General features: G+C 39.5%; 1 protein-coding gene across 2 annotated transcripts; it reads right to left on the bottom strand.

The window, feature by feature from the left end:
• Positions 1–10,008: 10,008 nt before the first annotated feature.
• LOC139452263 (peroxiredoxin-like) lies at positions 10,009–15,851 on the bottom strand. Of its 2 annotated transcripts, XR_011652358.1 has the most exons (8): positions 15,779–15,851; positions 15,599–15,689; positions 14,198–14,339; positions 13,674–13,809; positions 13,092–13,195; positions 11,844–11,974; positions 10,393–10,658; positions 10,009–10,343 (listed from the first exon to the last, which is right to left on the bottom strand). XR_011652358.1 is itself a non-coding variant. In XM_071233662.1 (7 exons), the coding sequence occupies exons 1-7, from the start codon at positions 15,812–15,814 to the stop codon at positions 10,573–10,575; spliced, it is 726 nt and encodes a 241-aa protein (XP_071089763.1). In that variant the 5' UTR covers positions 15,815–15,851; the 3' UTR covers positions 10,009–10,572. The 2 variants fall into 2 exon arrangements, 1 of the variants encoding a protein (XP_071089763.1); XM_071233662.1 differs by having other exon boundaries at positions 10,009–10,658.
• Between the last annotated feature and the right edge of the window lie 214 nt (positions 15,852–16,065).

The following is a 16,065-nucleotide window of genomic DNA, read 5'->3' as shown; positions in this document are numbered from 1 at the left end:
TTGTCAGCACCATACCCGTGCTCCTGCGTTTCACCGAAGAGGTAAATGTCTGAGACCTGCATCACTTCGGGCTTTCCTCCCACATGAAGCTGACAGGCCGTGGGATAACTGGAATACTGTTAAAAGCGGCGTTAATCCCAACTCACTCACTCACTCACTTTGGTAGTAGTAATAATCCTGCCACAATGGAAGACAAGTGAGTCAGCCTCTTGCTGCATCCGTCTGTTTCATTTCCAGATCAACTCTTACAAACTGGAATATCACTATGAAACATTTTGGAATTTTTTAATAATACTTTTAAAGCAGGACTAGACTTTTTGGAGTAGAAGACTAAACTGAATCAGGTATCTCCATGAAAGTCTCCCTCCTCCTTGACCATGTGTCAAGTGGTGCCTTGTGACACCAACAGGTTTCACATTTCACTGTTTTACAGGAGGTTCGTGTACCGCAGACATTGTGTTATTATATATTTAGTTAATTGAATGTTTTCATGAAAACAGCTGATTTTCAATATTCATATATACACCAAATAAAGATACATACATGTTTTGACTTGGCCAAGTCTGTCTGGCAAATATTTTCTGTCACAATATATGTTTTTTTCTTGGCCTTATACTAGATTTGCATGTTATCACCAAACCAAATGAAGCGCCATAAAATCTCCCTTGTCTGCCACATGGTCAGACCTGTGAGATGCACTTATTGGGTCAACGCGATTGATGTCTGGATAAGAGGGGGCAGAAAGGTGTATAGGCCTCGCAACTTGAAATGGACTCACAAACTACCCATTCTTACCCAGATAGTAACCACGTTATCCAAACACAATGATGTTTAGCGCTAGCAAAATGGATATTTCTTGAAAAGTAAACTTTGCATTTTTTGTCATGACTGTAAGTGACATTCCTTATCGGTGGAATGGCTTGTTTCACTTCATAAGTATTGGCACACATTTGTTAAGTAATCATCGCGATATTTCATGATTCTATTTCAAGTAGCGAGGACTGTAGTAGTGTTGGGAACTGCATGATGGGAAGTTTAAATGCATGTTTATGTGTACTCCTTTCTGTACAACTTGATTTCAATTATGAATCAATTTAAATATCTTAAAGGGTGTGCATTGAACTACATATGAAAAACACCAGCTTCTTCAGTGAATCTTATATTTATTTTATTGAAATACATTCTTAACCAATGTTGTAATTTGTTCATTTTTGGAAAAGAAACTGATTTTTGTATAGCTGAACATTTGTTTTTCTGTTCAAATATTATTTATTTATTTATTAAGAAGAAATACATTAATTTAACCTATAGTCATTCTCACTAATTGGTGAGTAGGTTCACCATGTCCAGTTGCCCCAAAATTGTAAAAAGAAATATTTTTGTAAAATGAGCAGAGATCAATAAAGCCATTTATCAACTGTTTTCTTTGTCTCATCTTCTTTTCATATTGAGCAGGCACATGTGGTCCAGTAGTCTATGGTACCTCTGCTTGTCATTTTCATGCTTGGTTTGGCAGTACCATACCATTCATGTTGGTAAAATTGGTTTTCAGCAAAGTGTCTATCTGCATGACTTCGGGCCTTCCGACATGCTGAAGACCCGGGTTTGATTCCCGACATGGGTACAATGTGTGAAGTCCTTTTCTGGTGTCTGCCGCCATGATATTGCTGGAATATTGCGAAAAGCTGCGTAAAACAATACTCTCACTCACTTGGGCTTTCCTGACACATTAGGCTTACACACTGTGATATAACTGAAATACTCCCATATCATGCTGACACGCCGTGATATAACTGCAATACTCCCTCATCAAGCTGACATGCTGTGATATAACTGGAATACTCCTACAAGCTGACATGCCGTGATAAAACTGAATACTCCTACATCAAGCTGACACACCGTGATATCACTGAAATACTGCCTCATCTAGCTGACAACCTGTGATGTCACTGAAATACTCCCTCATCTAGCTGACATGCCTTGCTATCACTGAAATACTCCCTCATCTAGCTGACATGCCTTGATATCACTGAAATACTCCCTCATCTAGCTGACATGCCGTGATATCACTGAAATACTCCCACATCTAGCTGACATGCCGTGATATCACTGAAATACTCCCTCATCTAGCTGACACGCCGTGATATCACTGAAATACTCCCTCATCTAGCTGACACGCCGTGATATCACTGAAATACTCCCTCATCTAGCCGACATGCCTACTCCCTCATCTAGCTGACATGCCGTGATATAACTGAAATACTGTTCAAACCATAAATCCCCACTCATTCAAAAGTTTCTGGCATGCCCAAAGGATACAACTCTGCACAGCAAATTATGGTGCCTTAGACGACTGGGCCACCCGTGCCCCAGGAAGTGACAAGAATAATGATAAGGTAGTCACATGGCATGTCACCAAGCATGAAAGCGACAAAGGTCATAGACGTTTACAATCTCATTAATTATAAACAGATCTATACCTTGATCTCTCAATCAAGCTGGCATATCATGTTACCTGCTATGGAGGGTGTGTCCAAGTCTGCCAAGGGTTCACCTAATGTTACCTGCTGTGGATAATATGTGACCCTGATGGGTGGTAATCATTACCCAGGGTATATTCTAGCATGCTGAAGGGGCGGTCGGGTAGCCTAGTGGTTAAAGAGTTCACTTGTCTAACCGAGGACCCGGGTTTGATTCCTGACATGGGTACGCTGTGGTGTCCCCTGCTGTGATATTGTTGGACTCTGGCTAAAAGCGGCGTAAAACCAAAACTCACTCAGTCTAGCATGCTGAGGTCTTTTGAAAGAAACATACAAGTCAGCAAGTCTTGCTTGACAACGGTATAAGGATCTATACCGAAACGTCGCCGAAGCAAGTCTTGCTTGACAACGGTATAAGGATCTATACCGAAACGTCGCCTTTTACAGTATTAAAGAAGTTGTTATCCATAAAAATTGTGTCTATCATACAAGTCAGCGTCAACGTGCAGGTCCAACTGAAGCAAAAGTAAAGTGGGTCTCAACCATCACCTAGATCCTGGTTGCCTGGTGATGACCACAAGTTAGCTAGTTAATTCAGAAATGAATACACAATGGGAGCCGTGCCAATTTACACTTGTCAGAGGGGTACTCAAAGTATGTGATCTTTCATTTTTTGTGGAAGCCTCGGTGGCTGAGTGGGTTAGATCGCTGACTTTGTGTGCTGGCGATTAGGTGCCTCACTCTGGCAAGTGTGGGTTCGAATCCCGGACAGGACTCAACCAAAAAAAAGTATGAGGATCTGTACTTTACTAAGAAAGTGTTAGCCCAAATATAACATCAGTTAAATCAGAAAAGTGACATAAATATTGTTTAGCTATTAAGAGTGGCCTTACCTCCAAGTGCTTGACTGTGGCTCTCTGGGAACACAACATTAAAGTGTTGTCACAGCACAGCAAAGACTTCTGAGGAGTATCTCAATGGCAATGGTCGTGTTGAAAATTGGTTTTTAATCTTAACCTCGCTTGCAATCATTGCCAACATAGTGGGAACAAGCATGCTTGGGTTGAGCGGTTTCTGGGGAAAACTTATTTCCAGACGCTGAACACCAGACAATGAAGAAAAGACAAGGCAATTTGACTTTCAGTCAGGTGAGCTAAAAATGCATATATTTTTTTTTTGCTCAAAAGGCCAGCTTGAAAGTCCTGAACATGAAAACAAAAGAAAACATCTTAAAAATGTTTATTTCCATACATACATTACTAATTACGTAACAGGCAAGTATTGTGTCTCATTCGCCCTAATATTACCACCGATCACAAATCACCCCTTCAAACCACACACATCTTCACATTCAAAGGACGTTTAAATCTACTGTCACTGACAGTCTTCTCATGAACAACTTGAGGTAAATCTGATTACAAGAGATTCTGATCAGGTAGTCACTTTGTAACACAGTAACACTTAATCAAGTCTGTCTGATGACTATCAGTGTCTGTTATCACCACTGTCGATAAAAAAAGAAATACTGCTGAGTTTCTGTATACATGAATTTGACTGTAATCACAGATAGCAGGGTAATATGACTTGGTAGTCATTATTCTGTTGTCAGCTCATACAACAAAGTATATGTGGCGACGAAACAGCGATAAAGGTGTTGTTTCCAATACGAGGCCCACCATACAAAATATCAATTTACAACCCCTATATTGTGGTAAATACAATACATTAGATTACAAGTTATATTGGTTAAATACACGTGAATAATAACTGAAGTCAAATAAATGAAACTGGACAATAACCAGCCTATGCAGATTCTCTAGTATTTCATGGTTTGACATAAATAGCATAACATTCACAGTGCCCTCTACCAATACATTTCTGCCTTACGATATCCCATCTTCCATCTTTTTTTTAATTCAGGGTTGTTATTCACATGCAAAAACAAAGAATATAAACTTATGAAATAAAAGTACTGTTTTGGAATACGAATCGTATCACACCCATAGCATCGGGATATATATTGTATCGTTACCCCACCGCGTTGTTACACACCTCTACAAAATACGAAGTCATGAAAAATACTCCCTCATCTAGCTGACACGCCGTGATATCACTGAAATACTCCCTCATCTAGCTGACACGCCGTGATATCACTGAAATACTCCCTCATCTAGCCGACATGCCTACTCCCTCATCTAGCTGACATGCCGTGATATAACTGAAATACTGTTCAAACCATAAATCCCCACTCATTCAAAAGTTTCTGGCATGCCCAAAGGATACAACTCTGCACAGCAAATTATGGTGCCTTAGACGACTGGGCCACCCGTGCCCCAGGAAGTGACAAGAATAATGATAAGGTAGTCACATGGCATGTCACCAAGCATGAAAGCGACAAAGGTCATAGACGTTTACAATCTCATTAATTATAAACAGATCTATACCTTGATCTCTCAATCAAGCTGGCATATCATGTTACCTGCTATGGAGGGTGTGTCCAAGTCTGCCAAGGGTTCACCTAATGTTACCTGCTGTGGATAATATGTGACCCTGATGGGTGGTAATCATTACCCAGGGTATATTCTAGCATGCTGAAGGGGCGGTCGGGTAGCCTAGTGGTTAAAGAGTTCACTTGTCTAACCGAGGACCCGGGTTTGATTCCTGACATGGGTACGCTGTGGTGTCCCCTGCTGTGATATTGTTGGACTCTGGCTAAAAGCGGCGTAAAACCAAAACTCACTCAGTCTAGCATGCTGAGGTCTTTTGAAAGAAACATACAAGTCAGCAAGTCTTGCTTGACAACGGTATAAGGATCTATACCGAAACGTCGCCGAAGCAAGTCTTGCTTGACAACGGTATAAGGATCTATACCGAAACGTCGCCTTTTACAGTATTAAAGAAGTTGTTATCCATAAAAATTGTGTCTATCATACAAGTCAGCGTCAACGTGCAGGTCCAACTGAAGCAAAAGTAAAGTGGGTCTCAACCATCACCTAGATCCTGGTTGCCTGGTGATGACCACAAGTTAGCTAGTTAATTCAGAAATGAATACACAATGGGAGCCGTGCCAATTTACACTTGTCAGAGGGGTACTCAAAGTATGTGATCTTTCATTTTTTGTGGAAGCCTCGGTGGCTGAGTGGGTTAGATCGCTGACTTTGTGTGCTGGCGATTAGGTGCCTCACTCTGGCAAGTGTGGGTTCGAATCCCGGACAGGACTCAACCAAAAAAAAGTATGAGGATCTGTACTTTACTAAGAAAGTGTTAGCCCAAATATAACATCAGTTAAATCAGAAAAGTGACATAAATATTGTTTAGCTATTAAGAGTGGCCTTACCTCCAAGTGCTTGACTGTGGCTCTCTGGGAACACAACATTAAAGTGTTGTCACAGCACAGCAAAGACTTCTGAGGAGTATCTCAATGGCAATGGTCGTGTTGAAAATTGGTTTTTAATCTTAACCTCGCTTGCAATCATTGCCAACATAGTGGGAACAAGCATGCTTGGGTTGAGCGGTTTCTGGGGAAAACTTATTTCCAGACGCTGAACACCAGACAATGAAGAAAAGACAAGGCAATTTGACTTTCAGTCAGGTGAGCTAAAAATGCATATATTTTTTTTTTGCTCAAAAGGCCAGCTTGAAAGTCCTGAACATGAAAACAAAAGAAAACATCTTAAAAATGTTTATTTCCATACATACATTACTAATTACGTAACAGGCAAGTATTGTGTCTCATTCGCCCTAATATTACCACCGATCACAAATCACCCCTTCAAACCACACACATCTTCACATTCAAAGGACGTTTAAATCTACTGTCACTGACAGTCTTCTCATGAACAACTTGAGGTAAATCTGATTACAAGAGATTCTGATCAGGTAGTCACTTTGTAACACAGTAACACTTAATCAAGTCTGTCTGATGACTATCAGTGTCTGTTATCACCACTGTCGATAAAAAAAGAAATACTGCTGAGTTTCTGTATACATGAATTTGACTGTAATCACAGATAGCAGGGTAATATGACTTGGTAGTCATTATTCTGTTGTCAGCTCATACAACAAAGTATATGTGGCGACGAAACAGCGATAAAGGTGTTGTTTCCAATACGAGGCCCACCATACAAAATATCAATTTACAACCCCTATATTGTGGTAAATACAATACATTAGATTACAAGTTATATTGGTTAAATACACGTGAATAATAACTGAAGTCAAATAAATGAAACTGGACAATAACCAGCCTATGCAGATTCTCTAGTATTTCATGGTTTGACATAAATAGCATAACATTCACAGTGCCCTCTACCAATACATTTCTGCCTTACGATATCCCATCTTCCATCTTTTTTTTAATTCAGGGTTGTTATTCACATGCAAAAACAAAGAATATAAACTTATGAAATAAAAGTACTGTTTTGGAATACGAATCGTATCACACCCATAGCATCGGGATATATATTGTATCGTTACCCCACCGCGTTGTTACACACCTCTACAAAATACGAAGTCATGAAAAAGAGGTATAACAAAACAAAAGAAAACCTTAATGTGTGTTGGAGAAAGTGGATCAACAAAACCAGTACCAGTTAAGATTAATTGGTTCTTTTTCAGTCCTGAGGACAAGTGTAAGTACTAGTAAGAGACGAAATAAAAATAAATATTTTTATGTTTAATTTATTTCTTTTCCAGTTGCTTTTGATAAGGGCCGATAAGGGCAGAAAATAAAAGATGTGTGGCCCAAGGTTTCTCTGTAAACATGGTAAAGTTGAGATAATAATCTAATAATAAAGAGATAGGCTGAAATGATAAGCCATGACACACTATGTTCATGGTAGGCAAATTTGGAGTACATGTGCGTGAGTGAGTGAGTTTGGCTTTACATCCTATCGAGCAGTATTGCACTTGCAGTGTCAGTGTTTGGGAGGCAAGCCTAATGTGATGCAGTACGAGTATGGTACTGACAAACCCAGAAACATTCAGGGCAAACTGGGATTTGAACCCACGATTTTAAGTTTCAGACACACCCAAGGGACACAACTCTGCATAGCTACTTTCATTGCTGTGGACAACTGGGGTGACTAGAGTCACAACTGTGGAGTAAAATGGCAAAACCGGAAATGGATTCATTTTATGATATAAGGGATAAATAGATTTCTTTTCCAAAGCCATATGATGATATCAATATCAACGCAACGCCTACACACGTAAGTTGAGGACAAATGGTGTACAATGTCAGATAACTGTATAACCATGTGTCCTTAATCCTGTTAATCAGGAGGTCTGATTTTAATTAGTTGGGTCTACGCAGCATTAATTATTATAGAACACAGACCAGTAGTTACTGCAGCACCTTGATGAACCAGTTCAGCTCTGATAAATACAGACATATGGATCAATCCATCACAACTACAAGCTACCATGTGAAAAAACTCAGTTTTATACTTGCAAAACACGTTCCAGAATTTGCATTAAACTAATTCTGTCTCCAAATAGGGATCCGGTTTAAAATACCCCCCTCCACCACCCCCCACCCTGTCAAGTCGGGTGTTGTTCATTACATCAACCACTGGTTTGTCTTGCCCAGGCTGATTATTCACAACCCTGAATAGTAAACACAAATAGCACATACCTGGCATGGAAATGTTTGTTGAAAACCCTGAATAGTAAACACAAACAACAATATCTGATATGGAAATATTTGTTGAAAATCCTAAATAGTAAACACAAATAACAGTATCTGATATGGAAATATTTGTTGAAAACCCTGAATAGTAAACACAAACAACAATATCTGATATGGAAATGTTTGTTGAAAACCCTGAATAGTAAACACAAACAACAATATCTGATATGGAAATGTTTGCTGAAAACCCTGAATAGTAAACACAAATAACAGTATCTGATATGGAAATATTTGTTGAAAATCCTAAATAGTAAACACAAACAACAGTATCTGATATGGAAATATTTGTTGACTAGAAGACTATCACACATACAACTCCAAACCTCGAACACAACTGACATGTTTGGATTTTAAAACACAGCTCTGATGTGTCCGGTTTGACTCGACATTATCTGCAAAACGTCTCAGTATCAATACAATAAACTTCACACTGAGTACAATACAATACAATACAATACCATAAACTATAAGAAAGCATTTTGATTATAAATAGAAACTTTGACATATTATGTCTGACTAGACAATGAGCTGTATGAACTTCAATCCTGAGTTTAATATGTAATACTATATAAATATCACTGTATATTGCCGTCTATAAAGCGAACCCACGTATAAGGCGACCCCCTGTACAAGCCTTCAAAATAGATGCTAATTTACATGATTAGTTTGCGTAATTCAGTTACCATTTGTTGACATGGTATTTCTGGTGCTGCTCACAGTAATGACTTTGTGTTGGGGAAAAAACATCAAAACTCTTCAACCCTGTGTATAAGACGACCCCCCTTGACAGCCCCCAATTCTAGGTACGAAAAACCCGCCTTATACACAGTGATACATTATTTCACTCCTGAGCATTAATAGGCAAGATTACATAAATACATTATTATTGTACCCTTTGAACACTACAAGGTTGACTTGGCACAGATAACAAGGGAACACTACTTCGGTTTTACGGTTGACACAATTAGAAGATAAATACTATGTGTGTGTCTATTTCCGGGATTTTATCGAGTATTTGCATCTTTGAAATTCATCTCGAGACCCGCATGCTTCTGATTACTTACGTGACCCATTTATTTGTATACGATCCCTCAATCAATGAAAATCCTCCCCTGGAAATCCCGCGTACTGTTGTCAGTGAAGATGCCATTTTGTGAAAGTCGGTCACCGGTAGAGAGGTCATACGGAAGTAAACATTGTTGTACATCAAGTTGTTTTCGTTAGTTGGTAGAGGGAAATAACTGGTATTCGTGTACTAGACATTTTACTGTAGTTTCATTCATAGTTACTGGTATCTTTTTTGTCAGAGAATGCTTTGTACTCTGAATATTACTGAACAAAAAATATCTACATGGTGGAGAGTCCATTTGTTTTATCACCTTTCAAAACATTAAGAATTACGTTTTTGTGTCTTTTTCTTTTAGTAATCCATCAATGATAGAGTGGACATGCAAACCAAAATATTTGTCCTCTGTTTGGTTTATTTCATAATTTTGCTTTTGGCACTGGTTGGTCTAAACTGTAAACTGGAAAACAAGGGATGGCCATCGTCATGACACAAGTGAGAGTCACTGTTCACAGAATGTTCAGTAAGGGGCCCGTAGAGGACACTGGGAGAAACACAAAGGACTAATGGGACACTAAGTGCAGCGAGATTTCCACGACCTCTGACTCTGAGTGAGGCTAATTCTGATCTACACGTTACATATTATACATACCGTATTCGACGTAATAAGCGCCCAATGCGCCCTCAAAATTAGAAATAGGGGGCTCTTATTAAAATATTATTTTGGTGGAAAAAACAGAGTTGAAAGATAAATTTCGTGGTTTATGTATATTTTTCCAGAATTTCATTGCCCATAATTAAGGGTGCATATAACACACGAGTGCACGAATAAATAAGTCTTGTGGACATTGATCAATCGGAAGTGATTGGGATTGTTCACTTGCCAATATATTAGCAAATATCGCCGTGGGCGCTTATTAGATCGGGGCGCTTATTACGTCAAATACGGTAATTGTAATAAAGAAGTTGTTCATCCATGTATCTTATCCTAACTTAGTACTCCAACTTCTAAATGCCTCTCAAAGAAGTCATATCAGAACCTGAATATCTTGGTATCCTTGGTATCTGGGTTAACATAACACATGAATGCAGCAACAGTGTTGTGACACTTAGTTAAATCAGCTAGAAACATGAAAAAAACACCACACACTCCAGACCACAAAAATAAACACACACATGATCATAAAATAAACAGTTGATAAATGCCATATCAAACAATACAATTCTGACACAAGTCCCGTAAGGCATAATACTGTAGAAAAGCCCTTTGTCTACATCTTAAATATAACTTGAATAAATATGTCTTATACTCAATGGCCGAGAGATGAATTGCTTGTTTAATTAACTTTTGCAAAGTACTCCTTGGAATCTTCTGGAGAGGGCTTGATGGTCGGAGAATCAGGCTGCCAGTTCGCTGGACACACTGAGAAAGAAAAACAAGAATAATACACAACAATTGTTTAATAAAATAGAAAAGCATGTTTTTTCTGTAGCAAGATTGTTGCATTATCACTGCATCAAGAGCATGGGTATGGTGCTGAGAAACCTAGAAACATAATCGGGGCAAACCTGGGATTCGAACCCACCATCATAGGTTTCTGGCATGCCCAAGGGATGCAACTCTGCACAGCGAATCGTGGCCCTTTGAAGACTGGGCCACCCGTGCCCCCTCCTGTTTCAACGAAATGTATCCATGTTGGGAATTGAACACAGGCAGTGTGGCAGCTGATGTCATTACCCTCTGGGCCAATTATTTCAGGAAGACGACATTCAGGAGAACTTGGAACGATAGTTTGATAATCATGGGACCCTATGAACCTGGTCTTCATCACACTCTGCATGGGGTCACAAACATGGGGACATTGAGATTCTTCCCCAGAATCCTCACTGGAAAAGAAGCATTGGGCACTGGGACCTATTCTGCCTGGAATCCCCACAGGGAGACAAGCATGGGGTACTGGGAACCCATTCTGCCTGGAATCCCCACAGGGAGACAAGCATGGGGTACTGGGAACCCATTCTGCCTGGAATCCCCACAGGGAGACAAGCATGGGGTACTGGAGACTTATTCTGCCTGGAATCCCCACAGAGAGACAAGCATGGGATACTGGGAACCTATTCTGCCAGGAATCCCCACAGGGAGACAAGCATCGGGCACTGGGAACCTATTCTGCCAGGAATCCCCACAGGGAGACAAGCATCGGGCACTGGGAACCTATTCTGCCAGGAATCCCCACAGGGAGACAAGCATCGGGCACTGGGAACCTATTCTGCCAGGAATCCCCACAGGGAGACAAGCATGGGGTACAGGGAACCTATTCTTCCTGGAATCCCCACAGGGAGACAAGCATGGGGTACTGGGGACCTATTTTGCCTGGAATCCCCACAAGGAGACAAGCATAGGGTACAGGGGACCTACTCTGCCCAGAAATCCAAACAGAGAGACAAGCATGGGTCACTGGGTACCTACTCTGCCCAGAAATCCCCACAGAGAGACAAGCATGGGGTACAGGGGACCTACTCTGCCCTGGTATCCCCACAGGGAGACAAGCATGGGGTACAGGTGACCTACTCTGCCCGGCAGCTGAGATGATGAAAGGACACCCACCTTCTCCATGTTTCTCCACAAACTGGAAGGCCTGGATCAGTCTCACCGTCTCCTCCACGGAGCGACCCACGGGAAGGTCGTTGATGGTCATCTGTCGGACTATACCAGCGGGATCAATGATAAACAGCCCCCTATGGTCAGAAAAAAATACATTGAGAAAAGACAAAAAGTTTTTTATCAGATTTTTATTTGTGCTTGTATGTGATCAAGACCTAAAGACCGTTTACATAGTAGAACCCATCACCACTTTGGTTGGCTGTTGTCCAGCAACCAGCAGTTGTCCTCTACCCACTTGAAACTGACTGATGCTCCTGGTTCCAAACCTGTGCTTATGAGTCACATGTCTACAAAATTAACTTTGTTTTTTATATTTGCGGAATTTACAGCCTGAACACCTGGGCCTTGATCTACAAAGCGTTGGTAATCACCCACGACGCAACTCTATAGTACAGCAATTGTAGCCTCGATCCCAAATAAAACAAACTATATCTTTGGTTTTTTATATCTCTTGAATACAAACTTGAATTTTGTAATCCTCTCATATTTGTTGAAGTTCTGAAAGCAGTCCAAACCTAATTTTGGCATCATGTGACTTTTGACATCTTGGATATTGACCAATTTGGCTGACATTTGAACTTGACTACATCAGTATAATACCTGTGCACTCAACATGTCTGTCACCAGCTTAGGTTAAAAACCCTGTTGAGGTTTTAGTCTTACAACATTTCTGTCAAGAGTGAGTTGGGTTTAACTCCGCTATCAACAGTATTCCAGTTATATCGCGGCGTGTCAGGTTAATGTGGGAGGAAAGCCCGAAGTGATGCAGGTCTCAGACATTTACCACTTCGGTGAAACCCAAGAGCACGGGTATGGTGCTGACAAACCTAGAAACATAATTGGGGTGAACCGGGATTTGAACCCGCAATCATAGGTTTCTGGCGTGCCCAAGGGAAGCAACTCTGCACACCGAATCGCGGCGCCTTAGATGACTGGGCCACCCGTGCCCCCTCCTGTCAATAGGGAGATTTTGATGTGATCTAATGGTGTGACAAAGAGATAAACATGTTAAATATTCCATGAAAGATTGAATGATGGTACTGATGTGGTTGATAATTAATGATTTGAATCAATTAATGGTACAGTCAAAGTTGAAATAATACATTTACTTATGTGACAATCTAATCTTTGACTAAACCATGTTGAAACTGAGTTTGCGAAACACATCAAGGGAGACAACTCTATACTAACCTAAGTGCAACCCCCATGTCCTCCACAAGCACACCGTAGTCCCTGGCAACGGACTTGTTGAAGTCAGCCAGGAGGGGGTACTTCAGCCCTCCCAGACCCCCTTGCTATAAACAGAGGACACAGATCATTGTACCACAAATATATGACTGTGTCTTATCCAACATGTGGCAAACAACATAATATAAACAATTCAACATAACCACTGATATATTCTCAAATTTCACGGCAATACATTTTCATCATAAACATTGAAAAGAAATACCTTGAGAAAAAAGGGCACAGTATAGGCATGGCTAAAATAAGAACATGTACGGTGTACAACATAGTAAATGCTCAGCTAATACTAACACCCCATGCACATATTTTGAAAACATTTCATTTGTAACATAATTTCATTTTCATAGTTTTAAATGTTTTCATGTTGTAGTGGAATATTCAGGTCAACCTAGCTAGTTACACTGTTTAATAGGCAGCCACCCTTGGCAACATTGGTAATAAGCTGAGTATTGTATTAAGTAGAACATGTTAACATAGTTTATAATATCCACCCATACTTTAGGTAATATATACAGTATATCCCACCTTCCTGGGAGTGTTGATCCAGGCGAGATGACTGAAATGTGAATCTGTGGACACGCCTACCACCTCCGTGTTCAACTGGCGGAAACGATCCATGGCATCACTGAACGCAATGATTTCCGTGGGACACACAAACGTGCTGAAATACGACGGGATGTGAAGTAAGAACATGTAGAAAGAGCCAACACCACTGAAGATTTGTCCTCATATTGTTGTCAAAATGTTCAAATATGTTATCATTTATGACGCAGGGATTTATCTAGGATTCCAAACAAAGTGCCCTTGGGGGGCAAACTGAGAAAAAAATGCTACATTGTTCACAATGGGATTTCTTTTATGTTCTTATTTTCATAAATTCTTTAGAATTGGGAATTTAAAAATTCAAATTGGGAATTTTTATTGTCATTTGCTATAGACACCGGGTTGAAAAACTCACATGCTTTGAGAAGAAAAATACATAGCATTGGATTTATTCATGTTGCTGAACGTGCTAAAACTGGTTAAGGAGAGTTATAAAAGATTCTTACAAATCAAGAGGGTAGAAGAACAGGACGAGGTACTTCCCCTTGAAATCACTGAGTTGAATGTCCTTGAACTGACCATCAACAACCGCTGTTCCTTGGAAATCAGGTGCCGGGTACTGCACTCTTGGACTCAACAGCTTTGGGGCTGAACATAAAGATAAAAAAATATGTAAAATCTTGAATCCAGCAAACTGAACCTGTGTCCCTGTCAGAAAAGGGATTAATGGACAATAATAGAAAAACAAATTTACTCTTCCAAATCAGACTGGTAGGAATTTTCAAATGTTTCCATTATTTCAGTCAAATTTTGAAATAAAGTGCATCTTTTATTTGAAAGCATGAGCATGAGTCAAATTGTATGTTTTAAAAAACAGATGATCATAACACAGATGACAACCCTGAATTGTTCATGTTGAGGCAATTGGGGTTATTTCGGATAATAGGCATGATTACCAAAGAAAAACATAATACATCCTGAACCTAGCAAACTGTCACTGTCAACAGAGGGATAAATAGACAATAATAAACAAATCAACTCTTCCAAATCAGACTGGTAGGAAGTTTCAAGAGTTCACATTATTTCACTTGTATTTTGAAATAATGTGCATATTTTGTTTGAAAGCATGAGTCAAATTGAATATTTGAACAACCAGATGATCATCTAAAGAGGAGCCAGAGATGACAACCCTAAATTGTGCATGTTGAGGCACATGGGGTTACCATATTTCGGATTATTGAAAAAAAAGAAAAGAATTAGTATGAATAACTGAATGGTTTTGACAAAATGAAATAATATCAGGGTTTGAAATTAACATACGTCTGCTAGTCCGAAAATTGAGAAATAACTAGATACATTTCCTTGCAGACTAAAACTTTTACCTGATGGTAGATGGCAACTCTGTAACACATTAGCTTGTCGACTTGTGCAAAATATATAATACCTTAATATATTTTAATTTTTCATTGCATTTAATCAGGAAACCTCATCAAGATGTTATAACAAACAGGCTTTTAACAAACTGATCAATATAACAAACTTGGTTTTTAGCCCAGGCCATTTGTTGCAGATATGCTTATATACGAACTATGGTTAGCCTATTACAAACTAAAATTAGTGGTCCCTTTCAGCTTGTTATAACTGTAGTTTACTGTAATCATGGTAATTCAAAGCTAAACAAGTGCTTATTAATATTAATTATCACTTGAATGTAATCTAACAAAGACTGTAGCCAGGTCAAAAACTAGTCCAAATTACTGGAAATAAATTTTTTTAGCCTAGATCTATTTATATTTCACCCAATAAGGTCACCAAATTGTGATGCTCCCGTCGTAATTGTATTGGTTGACGGGATAATGTAATACTTTATACATCAGCGACTGACATCAACCCAAAGTAGTCCATACCTGAGCTGAAGGACCTTGCATAATTCACTGCGAGTTTGGAAACTTGACATTTCGTAAGTGTGGAGTTCGCCTGTTGCAAGAATGAACGCACCTGTGAATGGAAAAAGACGCGTTTAATGTGGAAATTCGCACACGACAATTGCATAACGGTTGATTCACGAGGAAGAGTCTGTTACAAACCCCAAAACTCAGAAGATGTTTCGCCATGCCTGCCATGTGTTGAAACAAGAATTAACCAGCTGATGACCTTCACCCATGCGAGTACGATTTGCGGATTAAAACAAACCGGACGAATATGAGAATAATTGTATCCTTTAGTTTAATTTTGACACGTAAATGTTCATACTGACAGTAAAACATATTTATATATGTTTAATATACCAATTTGATAAATATTCTCATTGTTTACGTTCCAAATGTTTACGTACGGTATAGTTAATGATAAAGTTACCCGGATTTTAAACTCG

The sequence above is a fragment of the Haliotis cracherodii genome, unplaced genomic scaffold, assembly GCF_022045235.1.
Source record: "Haliotis cracherodii isolate W230 unplaced genomic scaffold, xgHalCrac1.p SCAF_9, whole genome shotgun sequence".
Taxonomy (NCBI): domain Eukaryota; kingdom Metazoa; phylum Mollusca; class Gastropoda; order Lepetellida; family Haliotidae; genus Haliotis; species Haliotis cracherodii.
The sequence above is the reverse complement of the archived record's forward strand: the minus strand, read 5'-3'. Positions and strand labels throughout refer to the sequence as shown.

Bases quoted from the DNA above. Each gene is read 5' to 3' on its own strand.
- LOC139452263 (XM_071233662.1), bottom strand. From the start codon at position 15,814: ATGGCAGGCATGGCGAAACATCTTCTGAGTTTTGGG. The intron at 15,690-15,778 runs GTTTGTAACAGA...TTCCATTCACAG, and splicing joins AACATCTTCTGAGTTTTGGG to GTGCGTTCATTCTTGCAACA. The intron at 11,975-13,091 runs GTTAGTATAGAG...TTCTGACCATAG, and splicing joins GACATGGGGGTTGCACTTAG to GGGGCTGTTTATCATTGATC.